Consider the following 17,500-nt stretch of genomic DNA (forward strand, 5'->3'; position numbering starts at 1 on the left):
AACGATTTTCTTGTTTCAGAGATCGACGTGCTGAAATGCAGTGAGCTCTGCTACGGTTTCTCACCCAGCGCTAACACGCTAACGTGAGATGTTCACGTTTCTCCTGCGACTCAACAAGTGAAAAGAATTGGATTGTACTTTAGAAGTGACGTCACTACTACACTGCTACTGTTCTGCAGTATAGAAACCTAACTAGCTTAGCGAGATCAAAAATCATAAACGCTAGCGTAGGCTAACCAGTTACTGATGGTGAGTTCACATTTATTACGCTTCTAGAGTTAAGATTTCTCGACATTCAAAACATATCTGGTCTGAATTCTGATCGGCTCGAGTTTGGAGATGTTCACAGCTCGGGTCAAGACGATGACTATGACATGTTCTGCATGAGCTTGAGGAAACAAGTGACTTTTTGTTTATTAGCATGCGTGCTAACAGTGGTAAGCTTATACTAAGATTCATGTCACCATAGCACATCGTCCTATCGGTGGATTTTATCATGATAGCTGAAGTTACACACAGCATGAGAGCATCATGTGAAACACCAGAACATCATGTTCTCGACTTGGAACCAATAAATTCTTTGCACCATTTCAGTCTTGTACGTCGTAAACCCCGGGTTCAGTGAGTCCCAGGTCTCAGTATGGTGTCTACTGGTATCTACTGTAACCAACACCAACGATGTAGCACCAGCATCTCACCCAGGCCTCCACCATTATCTTCTCTCTCCTTCTACGACTCGGTCAGGCCTCAGCATCATCATCCGCCACCTGACGGACGAAACCTGCGCATCCTGCGACGCTGCTCAGTACGTCGGAAAACCACATCATCTGAGGGATGAGATCCGGAGCTCGAGCGCTCGTGACCAAAAATAGGTCATAATGAGATGAAAGGGAGAAGATGCTGGATGGAAGTGATGAAAATGTAGGAGAGCGGTCCCCACACACACACACACACACACACACACACGTCTTCCTCCTCCTCCTTCTCATTCACCTCATCAAAATCATCTTAACAGCAAAACATTAAAAACATCACGCTAAAAAAATACACCGACGACATTCACCTTCTCGAGGCGATCAGCCGGGTTTCCCCCCTCCTCAGTCGCGCTCGCGCCCGTTGCCATGGTGCGGATCGGTGGGCGGGTGAACGGACGGTATGTTAGGAGTGAGGGGATTTGGGGGTTCGGGGGCGATGTAGCGATTCCGGTAACGTGCAGTCGAGTATTTTGTGTGTGTTGTTTTTACCCGGTTTCCGCGCGAGCCGCTAATAATAATAATAATAATAATAATAATAATAATAATAATAAATCCCCCCCCCCCACTACACACACACACACACACACACACACACCTCACCCCCACCCCGCGCCTCCCCCAAGGTCACATCCAACATCCACCGCCATGCAGCATCACATCACGGATAACCTGAGAGGAGGATGATGATGAAGAAGAAGAGAAGAGGAAGGCGAGAGATTTTTTGCGTGACTCAAATGCGCCGCTGCTTCCACACCCCCTTCCCCAATCGTCATCATCTTCTTCTTCATCTTCTTGCGCGCTCTGTTTCATTACATCTCCGTTACCGGACACCTCTAACGCTCGAGAGACCACCGCCATCACAACCATCATCATCATCATCAGCAGCAGCAGCAGCAGCAGCAGCAGCTCTCCATCCGAGCAGTACAACCAAACCACCACAAGCTCTTACCATCATCTTCATCATGGTGGGGCTCCGTGCTGCACGCGCCCGGTCCCCGCTGTCCCCCGTTTCTCTCACCCGCAGGTCCGAAGCCCCGCCAATGCACGCGCGCGGTGTGTGTGCGCGCGAGGAAACGAGAGGAAAAGAGAGAGAGAATGAGAGAGAGAATGAGAGAGAGAGAGAGAGAGAGAGAGAGACAGAGAGAGAGAGATCCTACGTAACGTCCGGTCAGGAAAACGAAGAGAACGGGGAGAGAGAGAGAGAGAGAGAGAGAGAGAGAGAGAAGGGGAGTCTACACACCTCCCTCCCTCATTATCTCTATTTTTCTGTGTCTCTCTCTCTCTCTCTTATCTCTCTATCTCTCTCTCTCCTTTTCTCCCTCTCTCTCTCTCTCTCTCTCTCTCTCTCTCTCATTCTCTCTCATTCTCTATCTCTCTCTCTCTCTCTCTCTCTCTCATTCTCTATCCCTCTCTCTCGCTCTCTCTCTCTCTCTCATTCTCGATCCTCTCTCTTCTCTCTCTCTCTCTCTCTCTCTCTCTCTCTCTCTCTCATTCTCTCTCATTCTCTATCCTCTCTCTCTCTCTCTTTCCCGGTATTTAGGTATCTATCGCTATCTGCCTCTCCGAGAGAAGAATGTGGGCGGGGCTGAAAACCAGCATCTCATTATCATCATCATCATCATCATCATACTGAGGAGCCAAGGTGTGTGTGTGTGTGTGTGTGTGTGTGTGTGTGTGTGTGTGTGTGTGTAACACTTTAGGAATAAACGTGCAAGAAAATGTGGCATGTGATGAAATGATGAGAGTAAAATGAAACACCTCAGAGATACTTGTAAACACCTGAAATACCTGAAACACCTGCAGCTCAGTGTTTCACAGCGAAGTGAACTAATCGAATCAGTGACTTTCAGTTCAGTTCATTAGGAATACCGTAAATTCCAGAACATTTCAGAACCCACTGGAGAACCCTGAGGGAATGTCACTGTCTCCAGTATCAGTTCCAGTTTGTTCGCGGGTTTTTTTCTGTAACAAAGACGAAAAACAGCAATTATTTTAAAACCTTAATAATCGTAGTGACTTTCAGCTGCTGTGGTGGGACGTGTGGCGTGTTTACACACACACACACACACACACACACACACACACACACACACACACACACACACACAGCTTTAGAAAACTGGGCGTGGTTCTGATACTTTACAGATCTTAATGAGGTGATGGTATTTTTTCTGTGCTGTAGTTCTGTACTTAACCAGCAGAGGGCAGAAGGAGCCTGAATTAAAACTGAAAAAATCTTAATTGAAATCAAAGCTCGATCACTTCATAAATGTCTTATTAATTTCCCCCAAATGTGTCTGAGGGAGGAAATATTTACATCGCTGTGTTTGAGATCACTGAGCCAGTACAGAGACACCCCTCAAACATGTCAATCAGGAACCTTAATGATTTATTTAATTTTTTTAATCGTCACCCATAGATAAACATTTATAAAGTCTTTCGTTTTGATTTTGTTGTCAATAAACAACGCTTTCAATATCTGATACTCTTTCGGATACTGAAAGTTGAAAATGATCTCACAAGAAGTTTTTTAAATCTAAATATAGACACTGAACTGACAAATGTTTGTGACACTTTATTACTTACTTTATTCAGAGTTCACCCTCATTCCAAAGGTGCTTGAAAGTGCTGAGGTCAGAGCTCTACAGCAGGAGATCTTCCACTTCTACCCAGGTAAAGCAGATCTCCATGGAGCTGGTTTTGTGCACAGGGGCATCGTCACGCTGGAACAGGTTCAGGTGAAGGGAAAATTCCATGCTCCTGCATCTAAACACATCTGTACAGATGTGTGCCTCCACATCTGTACAGGAAATCCACATATGCGCGTGTCCCAATACTTTTGCCAGTATAGTGTACATGATCTAATAAAATGATAAAATAACCAAAATGACACAAAATCTAATGAGAAAATCTATAAATAAATAAAAACATAAAAAAGATGAATAGAATTATAAATTGTATTTAATTGTATTATTAATGTAACTTTAAAACATATTTATTAATTGTATTAATTCTTTTAAAATGATAAGATATAAATAAATGATTGTTTAGTATAATTTATGTGATTGATACTGAATATAATCTTGACCTAAACACCATTGGCTCTTCTCCCCTCCACACCCACACACTGTTCAGTGACACCTGACTTTATTCACTGCCTAATCACCACAACTCAATCACGTGACTTCAGAACCCCCAAGACTTCTCAGGACTTCCACCTGATTAGAAGCTATCTTTCTGTCTCTCCACTCGCAGGACCCCATGACCACAGGCATCGTATAAACCCACTGAAACCCTCACTAAATGAGAGTATTATTGGTCCTGCTGAGGTAATTATTGCTGCCATCATGATGCCATTACCTATAAAAGAATCTATAGAAGATGCCCTGAGCGCCGTGTGGTTTTTAAATGCGATCTCATCTTCTTTCCGTGGCTACTTCACCAGACTGCTCCACTTAATAGAAATATAAAAAGACCTGAGGAGTGATCGAGTCTACAGTACCGTGTAGGAACATTATCACTGACTCTGCTTCCTTTCAGCAGCAGCAAACAAGAAGAAATAATCACTTATTCATACGTCTTTACTTAGAACTTCATCCCAGTCAGGATGGTGGTGGATCCAGTGACTGCCCCTGAATACATGGGATCTGCCAGGCAGCTTAGCGCTCTGTATAACTGTATACGCAACCTGTATATGCACTACATTTTAGAGGGAAACAAGACAATGTCCACCTACTGGTAGGAACCTGGCCGGCATGTCCTCAGAATTCTAGGGGGGGGGATACAGCTTATCCTTTTTCTGGAATACTGGTGGGAATTTGCCTAATTGTGCCCTAGAATATTGGGAGGAGGAGAGTTCTATGAGTTCTTCAAGAACCTATCACTGGATTTCAGGGTTCAGTGGTTCAGCATCTGTAGAATTCCGAGGAAGTGGTGCCTCTAAATACAGGATATACTTCCAGACTAATAGATTCCTTATGAATCCTGATCTCATAATCAGGTGTTATTATTGTTCCAGTTATTATTGGGATGAAACATTCAGGAAAGACCTGGAAGCCGAGTAATAACACTTCAGTTCAATCCTGAGAAAACCAAACAAACAAAACAAATTCTTCACTTGAGATGGAGTTTATTTCCAGTTGACAGTGTGTGTGTGTGTGTGTGTGTGTGTGTGTGTGTGTGTGAGCACTCAGAGGCAGTATGGGTAAAAGGTGGTGATTGGCAGCTACTTAAATCCCACAAACACTTGATGTTTAAACATTCACCGTCATCGAGTTTACATCCATATATAAAAGAAAAAGAATATAAACGTGTGTTTGTGCTCATGACGAGCTCATGTACACACACGGAACGATCACGTGAGCGTCTCATTTACAGATCACAATAAAAGACTGTACCAAATGTGAAACAAAAGGGAAACGTGTGAAAGTGACCCTCAAACGTCGTCACCAATGAATTCATCCGGTTTTCTTTTTTTGGAGGAAAAAAAGCTGGTGTGAAAAAGTGCATGATGTTGATTTGGTGAAATCTTCAACAGACATCTACAAAATGTAACTGATCACACGTACGAAACGAGTTTTCACCTGATAACGGACTAAACCACCATGTTGCAAAGAATAGTGAGGAGATAAGTGGATATTTACGCTCCACAGTGTTTTATGGAATAACCAGACAAACGCTAGCAGTGATTTTTTTTATCTCCCAGACGTCTGGGTTTTGATCTTATCACACTTGAAAAGCATTATGTAAAGCTGCCCAACACTGAAAATGAAAAAGTGGATTTCTTTTTTTTTTTTTTTTTTTTTTGTGGGTTTTTTTTGAGAAATAATGAGACGATGAGCTGCAGTGTTTTTGTTTTTTTTCTCGGAATGTCATGAAACAAATTAGAAAATAGTTATCCGAGTACAACAAAGAAACCGACTTCAACGTATAAAAACTTCAAAGGGATTTTTTTTTTGTTCATAAACATCACCATTATTCACCAAAAACTCCAGACAAGTGTGAAAAATGCTAAAAGAGAAGTGTAGCACGGAAACCAGAAAACGTTTCTGAAAGGTGTTTGGAATCTGAAACGGGTTTACCGACATTTGCTGACTTGTTTGTTTGTTTGTTTTAAAAACACACTTGTGATCGGTGGTATGTGGTAATAGCAGCAGAAACTTGAACATGCTAGCACAGTATCATTTTTCTTTACGAATCATCTCGTCTTCTGTCGTATTTCTGTCTGGCAAAACAAAAATAACCTCGCAAACGACAAAAACGAAGGTTCTGCACAAATATAAATCATAGACACCTGCTACATAAATGCCAAACAACATGGCGGATAAAAAAACAACAAAAAAGAAAATGAGTGTTACTGTATTATAGCTTATGTGTGAGAAGATAACAGTAACAGTGTGAGAAAAATACATTTCATGATGGTCAGTAGGCCTCCAGCTGTGTGACCTGTTACTTTGTCTTCGTGTTGAAGGGGTTTATGTGTTGCGTTTGGAGAATCCCATCTCCACCTCGGTCTGCAGATTCTTGGTCGCTCTCGCTGCCTCTGATTGGTCAGATCGATGATGAGGTATACCCTGGGTGATACCGACTGGTCGATTCTTCCACGGTCCTCCCAAACAATGATTAGAAGTGTACTGATCACTCTGAGCGCCGCCCAGAACGTCTCTGTCTGCGTTGATTTTCAGGATTCGCGCTGCGCTGCTATTAGGATAAGCCGTCTGTAGGGGGAGATGTGACGGTCTAACTGCTGGCTGACAGCTAGAACTCGACGGGGTTTCCATCCAAGGGGATCCACGCAAGGATTTATGTTGCTCCTGAGACATAGAGGCGTCCTTCTGGGAAGAGTCACAACCATGCAACCCCTGTCTCCAGTTCCTTCCTTGTTGACTCACGTCGCATTGGTATCCTGCATCTGCGCTGTTTTTCCTGCAGTGGAAAAACTTGTTGCCATGAGAAACGAGGGACGCGTAGAGCTCGCCTGTCTGGAGCTCAAGACTATCCGTATCCAGAGAGCGGCTACGTCGGTTGTGAGAGAGAGGGGCAGGAACCGGAGGGCACGGACGGCCCAGGCTAAGGTGACGAGGAAGGCTTGTGATCCCCCAGGCATTGCTAAGCAACAGATTTTGCTCGTAGGCGTCAAAGATTCTCTGGTCGCACTCGGCAAAAGCGTCCTGCTGCAAGTAGCAGCCGTCGTCTTCGAACGCCTCAAACGGGGATTCCAACTCTTCCTCTTCCTCTACAAGCTCAGGCTGTTCGCTCTCACCCTCATTCTCCATATCAACTACGTCGAAAGTGACGATGGCAGGAAGAGCACTTAGGCTTGGTCCGAACGGTGAGCTAGATTCCGAGCCATCCAGACTCTCTGTGGAGTTGCGATAAAGTCTGGTGTTTTTTGTAAAATCAACCAATGCTTGTGAGAAGCAGACCATCAGCTCCTCCTGTGATTGGCCACACCCTATGGTTGGAGGTAAAGAGCCGTCCTCTGTAGCGTGGCACATTTCCTGCTTGGAATACAGTACTGCATCTTTGACGAGGTTTGCTGCCTTTGAGACTTGTGTGCTTAATCTTGAATCGGCAGTAGGTCCATACAAGGTTCTGTGCTGCACCTGACTTCCGCTAAGAGGCAAAACTTCTTTTAAGGCTTGGGATCCTTGCTGTGGTCTGGATCCAGACTGATGGTGTGCCTCCTCTTCTGAGATCTTGTACTTCCCTTCAAGAGGGATTGCATCACTGTATAAGTGCTCGCTACAATACGGATCTTTGGATGGGGTTCTCAGGTTCTGCAAATCGCAACAAAGCAAGGCATGTTGGATCTTACTCAGACGTTCCTCTTCCGTCTCCATGGCACCAGATTCCAAGGCAGCAGATGTTAAGTCATAAAGAAGATCTCCTTTACTTTTGTTTCCACTCAGCAACCCTTGATTGTCTTTAGAAGGTAAAGGCGGACTGATCAATCGATCGTCGGGCTCGAAGAGTTCGTAAAGGGCATCGCCACTGTAGCTGTCCCGTGGAAGTCTTTCCTGCTGTGGACGTTCACAGATTTCCTCGTCAGCTCCAGGCGTTGTGGAATCATAGTAACCCTCATCGCTGTTCGGGACTGAGCCCTGATGCTCACTCTGAGGAGTCATAAGATCGGTAGGTGTAAGTACTGTTTCTGTGATCCCCAGAGGACTAGTGCTGGTGTTGCCACTGGTACTGGTAGTGACATGGAAGGAGCTGGTTGGCTGATCAGGGGTGGATGACGGGCTGATGGTCTGCTCCGAGGGGAGATAGCACACCTCGCTGCCCTCCGACTCCCATAGGCTGTTCAGGTACTCGTTGTCCACTTCGTCCGGAGTTGCCATCTCCTCTCCGCCTCCCTGGTACGTAACAAGGCAAGAGCTACGTTTTCCAGCATTACGACTCCCTCTTTCGCCCGACACAGAACTCTCCGCAACACTGACGTCATCCTGGTCTGCAATGATGTCACCGCAACCAGTCAACGAATCGAAACTCTTCAGAGATGACACGTCTCCAAAGATCAAGTTGTCAGTGGACATGGTAGGAGGGTCACCCTCGGCTAAGTCTGTGTGCAGTTCGCCGAGTCGTGCCATCTCAGAGTCTGCAGACAGAGGCTGCCGATATGTTAGAAGACCTTTTTTCTTACGTTCCTTCACCTTGTCTGCCTCGTCTAGGCATTCATCACCACATTGTTCTCCTTCCTCTTTCTCCCCAGCCTTCTCCTTGCTCCTTATTTTCTCAGGCACTGATGTTTCCTCCGTTGTGCAGGTGTCCGCTTCAGGAGCAGGCAGTTTTGTTAATTCGCTGCTGTTGGATTCTGCAGGCAGGTCCAGCTCTAACAAATCCCTGTGACTCTTGATGCCATCGTTATCACCTTGAAAACTGATGTTTGTCAACCTTCCAGGCACTATTTCACCTGAGGACATTTCAAGCATCTCGTTTTTCTCCACTTCAGCGTTATTTTTGCTTTTGCGATGCTTCCTGATGCTGCTGAAAAGACCTCTGAGGCCTCGTTTCTGCCGTGGGAGGGACTGCGACTTCGCAAAACTTTCCTGTGGTTTGTTCAGGTCGCTCGAGCCGTTTGGGTTGTGGAATTCGAACTCCGCCGAAGTCACGACTCCGCCACCTCTACCGCCGTCTTCCCAGCATGCTCTGCTCAGGCCGTCATAAGTTTGACTCTTGGTCACGCCCATTTTAGAAGGCCACCGTCCTTGACTCTTGGCTCTACCTACGAAAAAGCTTGGCAGCATACAGATGCTCTTTCGACCGCCAAAAAATCTAAAGGCTGTCTTCCTTAGCTTCCCTGCTGGAGGCGTCTGGGGCGACTGAGGTTCAGGGGAGATGGTGTCTGACGACTGGCCACCACTAGGTGCACCACTTCCCGTTGGAGTCTCCATGGTGACTCAGAAACTCTGTGCTAAAGTCGTATAATCATGACACATACGACTCTCCTGTGTGCAGGTGAAAGGATGCCTACAAATTGTCTATCAAACACGTCTTCTGCCATGTCACATCTGAAAAGTGAAAAACACAAACAATTAGATAAACGGATAAACTTGAGAAATCCATGAACCATGAATAATAAACCTCTAGTACCGTGACCTGCGAGAACTAAAACATCAGAGGACTGAAACAATGTTTTTAAAAACACACCATGACTGGACACTTGATTGCTGATTAGATTACTTAACTAACTACAGTTATATCTGATGAAACAGAGGCAAAGTTTTCTGTAGCTGAGCGATTGTGTAATTACAATTACAATTATGTAATCACGCAACAAACTGATTTTTACGGTATGAGCAAAATGAAAGCGACTGCAACAGAGACAGAGGAATAAACAGTCTAGAACGTAACGAGGTTCCTCAGGGGTCGATGCAATGACCACGCGAGAAACGTTTTCACAATGAGGTTTTAGCTCAGTGGATAAGACAATAACCTGTTGTAAGTTCATATCCCAGCAGGGCCCTGCTCAGGTGAATGAACGAAATGATAGTAAGTCGCTCTGGAGAACGGAGCTCGTCATGTAGTCTAATAAAAAACGTCTGAAACCGTTTGTAAAAGGTGTCAAATATGTATAACCTCCAAACATCAGGAAATAAAAAGCTTCTGCTACCTGATTCAATACAAAATAATAATACACTTTATACATTAATATGTATAAAGATACATAATAATCCATACACACACATAAAACAAACACAAACAGACGGTTTGATAAGGTTTCCGATAAATAAACACTTATAATAAAGAAAAAATCGATTGTGGCCACAATTTCACCTCATTTTACCTTATCTGAAAGCCCACCTGTATTCCTACACCATCCCGCCTCCCACCACCGCCATGTTGGTTCCCGTTGACCCGCCTCCTGCGTTGTGATTGGCTACCTCGTGCGTCTAAAAGGCGCGCGGTAAACAAAGGCATTCAATCTCGGCAGTCGAGGGCGGGGCTTGTCGAAATACGGGTGCGAAAACAACAAAGTCCTCGCTAACGGTTCGGCTCGGTTAGCCACCATGCTAAAGCTTCGTCCACCCGAACCCTCACATGGACTCGGAACATTTCTAGAACCTTCTTTGTTTCGTTTTGCGAAATAAAACGCGCAGGTTTAATGAAACCCAAACAATAAACACCACACCGGACTCACCATGATTTTATTCCTGATTTAGCAGAGACAATTAGCAACAGCCTGTGAGGGAGGAAAAAAGGATAGCTTTAGCGTCTAAACCGACGATGACGCGTCACTTCCGGAAGGATCGCGTTGAATAATGGGAAATGTAGTCCTGTGTATAAATCAAAACTGCACATCGTTTTTTAGCGACTGTACGGGGCAATTGTTAAAAATATTTTTGTTATATAAGTGTTGAAAATCGTTATTTTTATTTAGATAATAAAAGAGAACCCACAGGAATCTGTTTTTAAAACAATTTATTAACAGGGCATAGAAAAATAAAAAAAATCAATCAAAGCGTTATAAAATCCAGGCAGAATCACATATAAAAACTAAAGAAATGTTTTTTATTTCAAAAAACCTTTTTTAAGAAGTGCAAGAAATAAAAAATAAAATGTAAAAAAAAAAAAACAATCATTTATAATTCATAGTAATTGAAAATTACTATAACTTTTTGAAGTATATATTTGTATCACTGTGCTGCCTGTTTACATCCTACATCAAAGGACATCAAACAACAAAAAAGATTCAACAATTAAATGATAAATGTCCATTTTTCTTTTTTTTTTTTACTTGTCCTGCAGCTACAGGGTGGACAAGGTCTCCAGTGTTGGTCAATCAAGTAAATATAAATCTGAGATAAATGTGTTCTAACAGTAACATTGGGATAAAATAAGTCTCAGTGTCGGTTATATAAGTGTTACAGAAATCTTACAAAATACAAAATTTATGCACTCCAAATTACAAATAATTCTTTCTGAAAATAAAAAAATGTGTAAAAACAGCGCAAAGTGCTTTCTTTCCCTTCTCTCTTTGATCATTATTTTTTGTTCTGTAAAATAGTTGCTTTTTGTGTGTGTGTGTAGCTTTTAGAACATTCCTCATCGCTATATTTTGGCAACAATGTCATAGCTGCATTTTATCACACACACACACACACACACACACACACACACACACACACACACACACACACACACACACACACACACACACACACACACACACACACAAAAACCCAACAAACATCAAAACATTTACAAACTGTAAAAATAAAATGTAAAACTACACAAACTTTGTTTGTTTTGTGATTTTTTTGTAGCGTAAAAATATTTGTTACCGGCGGAAAAAGTGCAGAGGGTTAATCAGAAAAGCGTTTTGTTAAAGGCGCCGAAATGAAAATCGGCTCGACTGTGCTGAGGTTGACATTCTGTGGGCGTGGCTTAAGGGGTGCTTTGTTTATTTATTTATTTATTTTAGAAAGTATGATGTTGAGGAATGTTGTGGGCGTGGCTAAAATATAATTCGATTATAATGGCACTGCAACCTGTCTAGCGAGTGGAATTTATGTGGGGGCGTGGCCTAAATATCATCATCATCCTCTAGTGATGTCTATAATGTTTACAATGGTACAAAATAGAATGTTTTAAGGGGACGTGGGTAAAACACTAAGTGTGTAAAATTGTTGGGACGTATCTTCCAAGAAATTCTCTGAGCTCATTGGGATTATAAACATCTGTGTATTTTTTAGGACCAAATCGAAATTCTCTGAAATGTTGTGTGTATGTGGATATTTGTAATTTACAAGAATTTCTCAGATGTTTGATCATTGTTTTGTAGCTGAAAAAATTGTAATTTCTTTATTTTGGTTTTATTTGATTATTTTAAAAGGGGCGTGGCTAAGAACCCCAATTAGGGGTGTGGCTAAACTATTACTCTGCCATAAAGCCACTGTAATAAATTATGTTCAAGGTGTGTGTGTGTGTGTGTGTGTGTGTGTGTGTGTGTGTGTGTGTGTGTGTGTGTGTATTGTGTCCTGAGTGCGTCTTTGTCGCTTCCCTTTGGTTTTTTTCAGCTCCATCACAAATGTCAGCTTTGTTACTATGGAGATCCAAGAAGATCAGTTTCCTCCACCTCCTCTTCAGAGATCTGAGTTGCCATAGAAACAGGTCTGTCCTTCGCCACCACCTTCGGCTTGCTCCCGTTTTTTTCCTGATCCGACTCTGCCTCTCCTCCAGCGCCGTCGCTCAAACTCTCAGAGTCTCCATTCACTCGGGCGAAGGAGGAGGAGGGAGTGGGCGTGGCCTCTGAGTGACCGTCCTGATCAGTAAGTGTGCTGATTGGTCGATCAGTAGCCGAGAGGACTCCGTCAGCGATAGCCAACTTCTAATTGGTGGACGTTTGATCGGAGAGACTTGGAATCAGTAAGCTTGTTGATTTTTTTACCAAATGAATAAAAAAACGAAAAAACGTAAAAAATGGTTAATAAAAATCGTGTGATAAATCTTACTGTCTGCAGCTCCGTCATCGTCTTCTCCTCGTAGGTCTGTCTCACACTCAGGGACAGCAACGTGTCCAAGATGGACTGTCTCGGGTGTATCCCTTTATCGTAACGGTTATACATCCCACACCAAAACCTGACAACACACACACACACACACACACACACACACACACACACACACACACACACACACACACAGACAATCTCTTCTTATTCATGTACAGTTGTATGATTGAACAATGTACTTACATCAGAAACTTCATTCTGTGTGTGTGTGTGTGTGTGCGCGTACTTGAAGTACAGTGGCAGCGTGTTGGGTCTCAGTAAACCGTTGTGTGTAGTGCGTTTGTATAGTGGGTTCCTGAACTCGTCCTGATGTTCCAGAAGAAACGGCCACACCGAGAAGGTCCTCTCTCTGATCCTACACACACACACACACACACACACACACACACACACACACACACACACACACACACACACACACACACACTTCTTAATTAACATTGCAGAAACATAATTCCAAGTAACTAGCAAAATCTGCTGGTGTGTTTTCAGTAGATATCTTTTATGTTAATAACTATGTAACTAGATGAACAACCACGTTAGTCAGTTAGTTGGCTAGCTATGTTGATTCTAGTTAGCTAGAATATTTATTATCAATTAATTACGTTAGCTGATTAAAACTTTCTGTACAACTAGCTATGTTTGTCTGTTGGCTGGCTAGCTATATTAGATCCGTCACTAGGGTGTGTGTGTGTGTGTGTGTGTGTGTGTGTGTGTGTGTGTACCGTAGCTGCTCTCTCTCCCGCTGGTTGTTGCAGATGAAGTTGCCATAGTGACAAGAGTAAACGTGTTCATGGATAGAGAGCAGGAAGCGTTCGTTAAACTGAAAGGCGCAGGGGAACTGTTCCATTAGCTGCCACACACACTCCACAAACTGTGTGAACACGGGCGAGATCTCTTTAGGGTCACCTTCCAAATGACCACACCTAAATCACACACACACACACACACACACACACACACACACACACACACACACATACACACACACATACATAATTGACCTACAACTTTATGGCCATGTATTAGGACACCTGACTTTCCCACCCATATATTCTACAGAGACTTGTAGCTGAATGAATCTCCACAAAATGTAGTGGAACATCTTCCCATCAGAGAGGAGCTCATTATAACAGAGAATGGAGACTCCATGTGGAATGGGATGTTCAAAAAGAACCACATGGCAATCTTATGCTCAGGTGTCCATAAACCTTTGGCACTCTGTGTAATCTGATTACAGGGACATTCGGTCTTCACAAAGCTTTTACTCTATAAACTCTGTTGCTCGTCAACTGCAGATTATTGACTAGCACATGACTGGAGCTAATCATTTAACTAAAACCGTCTCACCTTTTTTTTTTTTACAGTATGATAAATAAAAACCAGGCAGCATCAGCGTTCCTCTCAAGTTAGCTAGCTAGCTTTTCCAATCGTTTGCTAGCTAAACTTTCTGTTTGTCAATCAGAGCGCTAGCTTTGTCAGGAAGCTACTGATATAATAATATATTTGTTAGCTACTGGATTTACAGTAACAATTTTCAGAAATTGTGTGTGTACATGATTTCACTTCTTGCACCTGATTATAAAAATAACATTTATTTTATTATAGTTTATAAACAAATCAACACTTTTATTACCTGTGATTGAATTTGTGTCCAAAAGCAATCCATTCTTTTTCAATCAGAACCTGAAAAACCAGGAACACATTCGGATTAGCAGGATACATAAATAAACCCTACTGGTGTGTGTGTGTGTGTGTGTGTGTGTGTGTGTGTGTGTGTGTGTGTGTGTGTGTGTGTGTGTGTGTGTTCACCATGAGTCCTTTGATGGTTCTGTAGTAGGGGTCGAGCAGGATGCAGGAGAGAGAACACACCTGAGCTGTACGATCCCATCCATCAGAACAGTGCACTAACACACTCGCTCCCTCATCCCCCACTGCCTACACACACATGAAAATACACACATGCGCGCACACGTGAATACAAACATGCACACACGTTATGTTTATGGGGACACTAGGTCCTCAGAAAGCAGTAAACTCTGTACTGTTACACATTACGCTGTCTGGTGATGATGTAATTATTGTACTAATAAAACAGAAAATCATTAGTTGAAGTGAAGAGTGTACTTTAGCGAGGAAGACTCCGGCGTCCATCACGGCTTTGATGTGTCTCAGCCAGCCGGAGTTTTCCAAACCGGTCAGGTAATCACTCATCGACGCGGTTTTCTGTGCACACACTGCCGGAGTTGAAAAACAAAACAAAAATCACAAATACAAGCTGTAAAGTGAATTATAAAAAGAGAAATGCTTGTGGGGACGTTCATACTTTGTGCATTGTGGGGACGTTCAGCTGGTCCCTGGAAAACAGGTCCATGTGCATGTGTGTTTATACAAGTGTGAATGCTTACACTCCAGGAGTTTCTGTAAGCTGCTTCTCATCACATGGATGTTCTCAATGCCCTGGAAGTGGAATCTGATGTTGGCGTAGTTATCCTCGTTTTCGTAGCCTTTACCCGCCGCTCGGTTCGCCATTGCATTTAGCTAAACACACACACACACACACACACACCATACAGTTTGCTCTCTAAACTACATACATACAAATTTTGATCTGGGTTTAAAGGATATAAAGTGGTACCTTAGGTCGTGTGTCCACAACGTAAATAAAAGGACAGTTGGGATTAGCCTTGCTGATGGCCTGCAGCATTTGTTCATCCTCAATACAGCGAGAATTTAACCCCGAGAGAGGCTGACTACACCGACAGATTGCTGCCTAGCAACAGAACAAACCAAAAAAAACACGTAAACAACAACATAAATGCAATCAGACTTTATAATGGTGTTTTATAGTGTGTGGAAAACATGTGTTTGTCTCCAATGTACACCATCTGTCCCCTCTGTACGTCTGGTTGTCCAAGTCATACTGTTGTTTGTCTCCTCTATGTGCCATCTGTCCCCTATCTACCCATGTCTACTCTGTATGCCGTTTGTCCCCTCTATCTACCCATCTGTCTGCTCTATATGGCATGTTTCTTTCTATCTACCCATCTGTATGCCATCTGTCCCCTCTATCTACCCATCTGTCCCATCTGTATGTCCCCTCTATCTACCCATCTGTCCCATCTGTATGTCCCTTCTATCTATCCATCTGTCCCATCTGTATGTCCCTTCTATCTACCCATCTGTATGCCATCTTTCCCCTTTATCTACCGATCTGTATGCTTTTGTCCCCTCTATGTACCCACCTGTCCCCTCAATATTCCATCTGTCCCCTCTATCTCCCCTCTGTACACTTGTCTGTCCCCTCTATATTTCCAAACTGTCTGTTTCTGTCTGTGTCCTTTTTGTCCTTTGGTTCATTAAAAGATAAAAAACAGTAGTTGGACACAAACCAATATGAACAATCTTATATCAGGGTGTGTGTGTGTGTGTGTGTGTGTGTGTGTGTGTGTGTGTGTGTGTGTGTGTTACCTTGGTGTCTTTGTGATAATACGACAAAGCGGGCAGACGGTTCCGACTCCTGAACTTAGCACTGCCCGTTACCGTAGCAACGCTGGCGCATTTAGGAATGGCGAGCACAGAGGGATATGTGGAGCAGAGCTGAAGAAGAAGAACCACACACACACACACACACACACACACACACACACACACACAGCAAAATTAAGCATAGTCAATGTTTACAGGAAAAGGAAAAAGCGCTGACTCAGACAGGAAGTGCTTGCACCTCATAGTTACTGTTGAGGTCGCTGATTTCCCAGAATTCATTGGGCAGGCCCATTCTGCTGAAGTCAGCAGGAAAGCTGATGAGATCCCAGCCCCGCCTCCGCTCTTCTTCACTCTGCTGGGGGTTGTAGAGGAAGGCGTAGAGCTCCTCATCCTTTACTGCACATCACAGACATGACTTCATCATCCTCATCATCTTCATCATCCTCATCATCTTCATCATCATCATCCTCACCATCATCATCCTCACCATCATCCTCATCATCTTTATCATTAATCATCATCTTTATCATCATCATCCTCATCATCATCATCCTCATCATCATCATCCTCATCATCTTTATCATCATCCTCATCATCTTTATCCTCATCATCTTTATCATCATCTTTATCATCATCCTCACCATCATCCTCATCATCTTTATCATCATCCTCATCATCTTTATCATCATCCTCATCATCTTTATCATCATCCTCATCATCTTTATCATCATCCTCACCATCATCCTCATCATCTTTATCATCATCCTCACCATCATTCTCATCATCTTTATCATAATCCTCACCATCATCCTCATCATCTTTATCATCATCCTCACCATCATCCTCATCATCTTTATCATCATCCTCACCATCATTCTCATCATCTTTATCATCATCCTCACCATCTATATTATCATCATCTTTTCATTATCATCATGTGTGTGTGTGTGTGTGTGTACCTGCGTGTGTGTGTGTATGTATACCTGTGTAAGTGTGTGAGTGTGTGTATACCTGTGTGAGTGTGTGTGTGTGTGTACCTGTGTGTGTGTGTGTGTGTGTGTGTGTGTGTGTGTGTGTGTGTGTATACCTGTGTGTGTGTGTGTGTGTGTGTGTGTGTGTGTATACCTGTGTGTATACCTGTGTGAGTGTGTGAGTGTGAGTATACCTGTGTGAGTGTGTGTGTGTGTGTGTGTGTGTGTGTGTGTGTGTGTGTGTATACCTGGTTGGGACAGACGTAGG

General features: G+C 43.3%; 3 protein-coding genes across 9 annotated transcripts in view; all 3 read right to left on the reverse strand.

Annotated features, from left to right (window-relative positions):
• The window catches only part of arhgef9a (Cdc42 guanine nucleotide exchange factor (GEF) 9a), a 25,087-nt gene extending 23,208 nt beyond the window's left edge, over positions 1–1,879 (reverse strand). For 2 of the 5 annotated variants that reach the window (XM_046839108.1, XM_046839105.1), the window contains exon 1: positions 1,705–1,879. In XM_046839108.1, the coding sequence (XP_046695064.1) occupies positions 1,705–1,719 (15 nt within the window). In that variant the 5' untranslated portion in view covers positions 1,720–1,879. Of the gene's footprint in view, positions 1–698; positions 937–1,063; positions 1,166–1,704 lie in introns of those variants that run through there. The other 3 variants (XM_046839107.1, XM_046839104.1, XM_046839106.1) reach the window with 2 other exon arrangements.
• A 2,988-nt stretch (positions 1,880–4,867) lies between these two features.
• amer1 (APC membrane recruitment protein 1) lies at positions 4,868–10,521 on the reverse strand. Of its 2 annotated transcripts, none has more exons than XM_046839097.1 (2): positions 10,399–10,521; positions 4,868–9,268 (listed from the first exon to the last, which is right to left on the reverse strand). In XM_046839097.1, exon 2 carries the CDS (start codon positions 9,149–9,151, stop codon positions 6,230–6,232), a length of 2,922 nt encoding a protein of 973 aa, XP_046695053.1. In that variant the 5' UTR covers positions 9,152–9,268; positions 10,399–10,521; the 3' UTR covers positions 4,868–6,229. The 2 variants fall into 2 exon arrangements, with proteins under 2 accessions (XP_046695053.1, XP_046695054.1); XM_046839098.1 differs by lacking the exon at positions 10,399–10,521 and adding an exon at positions 10,062–10,381.
• Positions 10,522–10,871: 350 nt separating this feature from the next.
• The window catches only part of mtmr8 (myotubularin related protein 8), a 9,633-nt gene continuing 3,004 nt past the window's right edge, over positions 10,872–17,500 (reverse strand). For both annotated transcript variants that reach the window (XM_046839099.1, XM_046839101.1), the window contains exons 3-14: positions 17,481–17,500; positions 16,500–16,657; positions 16,244–16,372; positions 15,411–15,545; positions 15,181–15,313; positions 14,900–15,009; positions 14,585–14,710; positions 14,409–14,458; positions 13,498–13,698; positions 12,999–13,127; positions 12,713–12,839; positions 10,872–12,588 (exon numbers count right to left, since the gene is read on the reverse strand). The exon at positions 17,481–17,500 is cut by the window's right edge and continues 143 nt beyond it. In XM_046839099.1, the coding sequence (XP_046695055.1) occupies positions 12,304–12,588; positions 12,713–12,839; positions 12,999–13,127; positions 13,498–13,698; positions 14,409–14,458; positions 14,585–14,710; positions 14,900–15,009; positions 15,181–15,313; positions 15,411–15,545; positions 16,244–16,372; positions 16,500–16,657; positions 17,481–17,500 (1,603 nt within the window). In that variant the 3' untranslated portion in view covers positions 10,872–12,303. The remainder of the gene's footprint in view (positions 12,589–12,712; positions 12,840–12,998; positions 13,128–13,497; positions 13,699–14,408; positions 14,459–14,584; positions 14,711–14,899; positions 15,010–15,180; positions 15,314–15,410; positions 15,546–16,243; positions 16,373–16,499; positions 16,658–17,480) is intronic.

This window comes from Silurus meridionalis, chromosome 25, assembly GCF_014805685.1.
Source record: "Silurus meridionalis isolate SWU-2019-XX chromosome 25, ASM1480568v1, whole genome shotgun sequence".
NCBI lineage: Eukaryota > Metazoa > Chordata > Actinopteri > Siluriformes > Siluridae > Silurus > Silurus meridionalis.

What these genes read in the sequence shown, in the direction of transcription:
- amer1 (XM_046839097.1), bottom strand. Translation starts at nt 9,151, where the DNA reads ATGGAGACTCCAACGGGAAGTGGTGCACCTAGTGGTGGCCAGTCGTCA.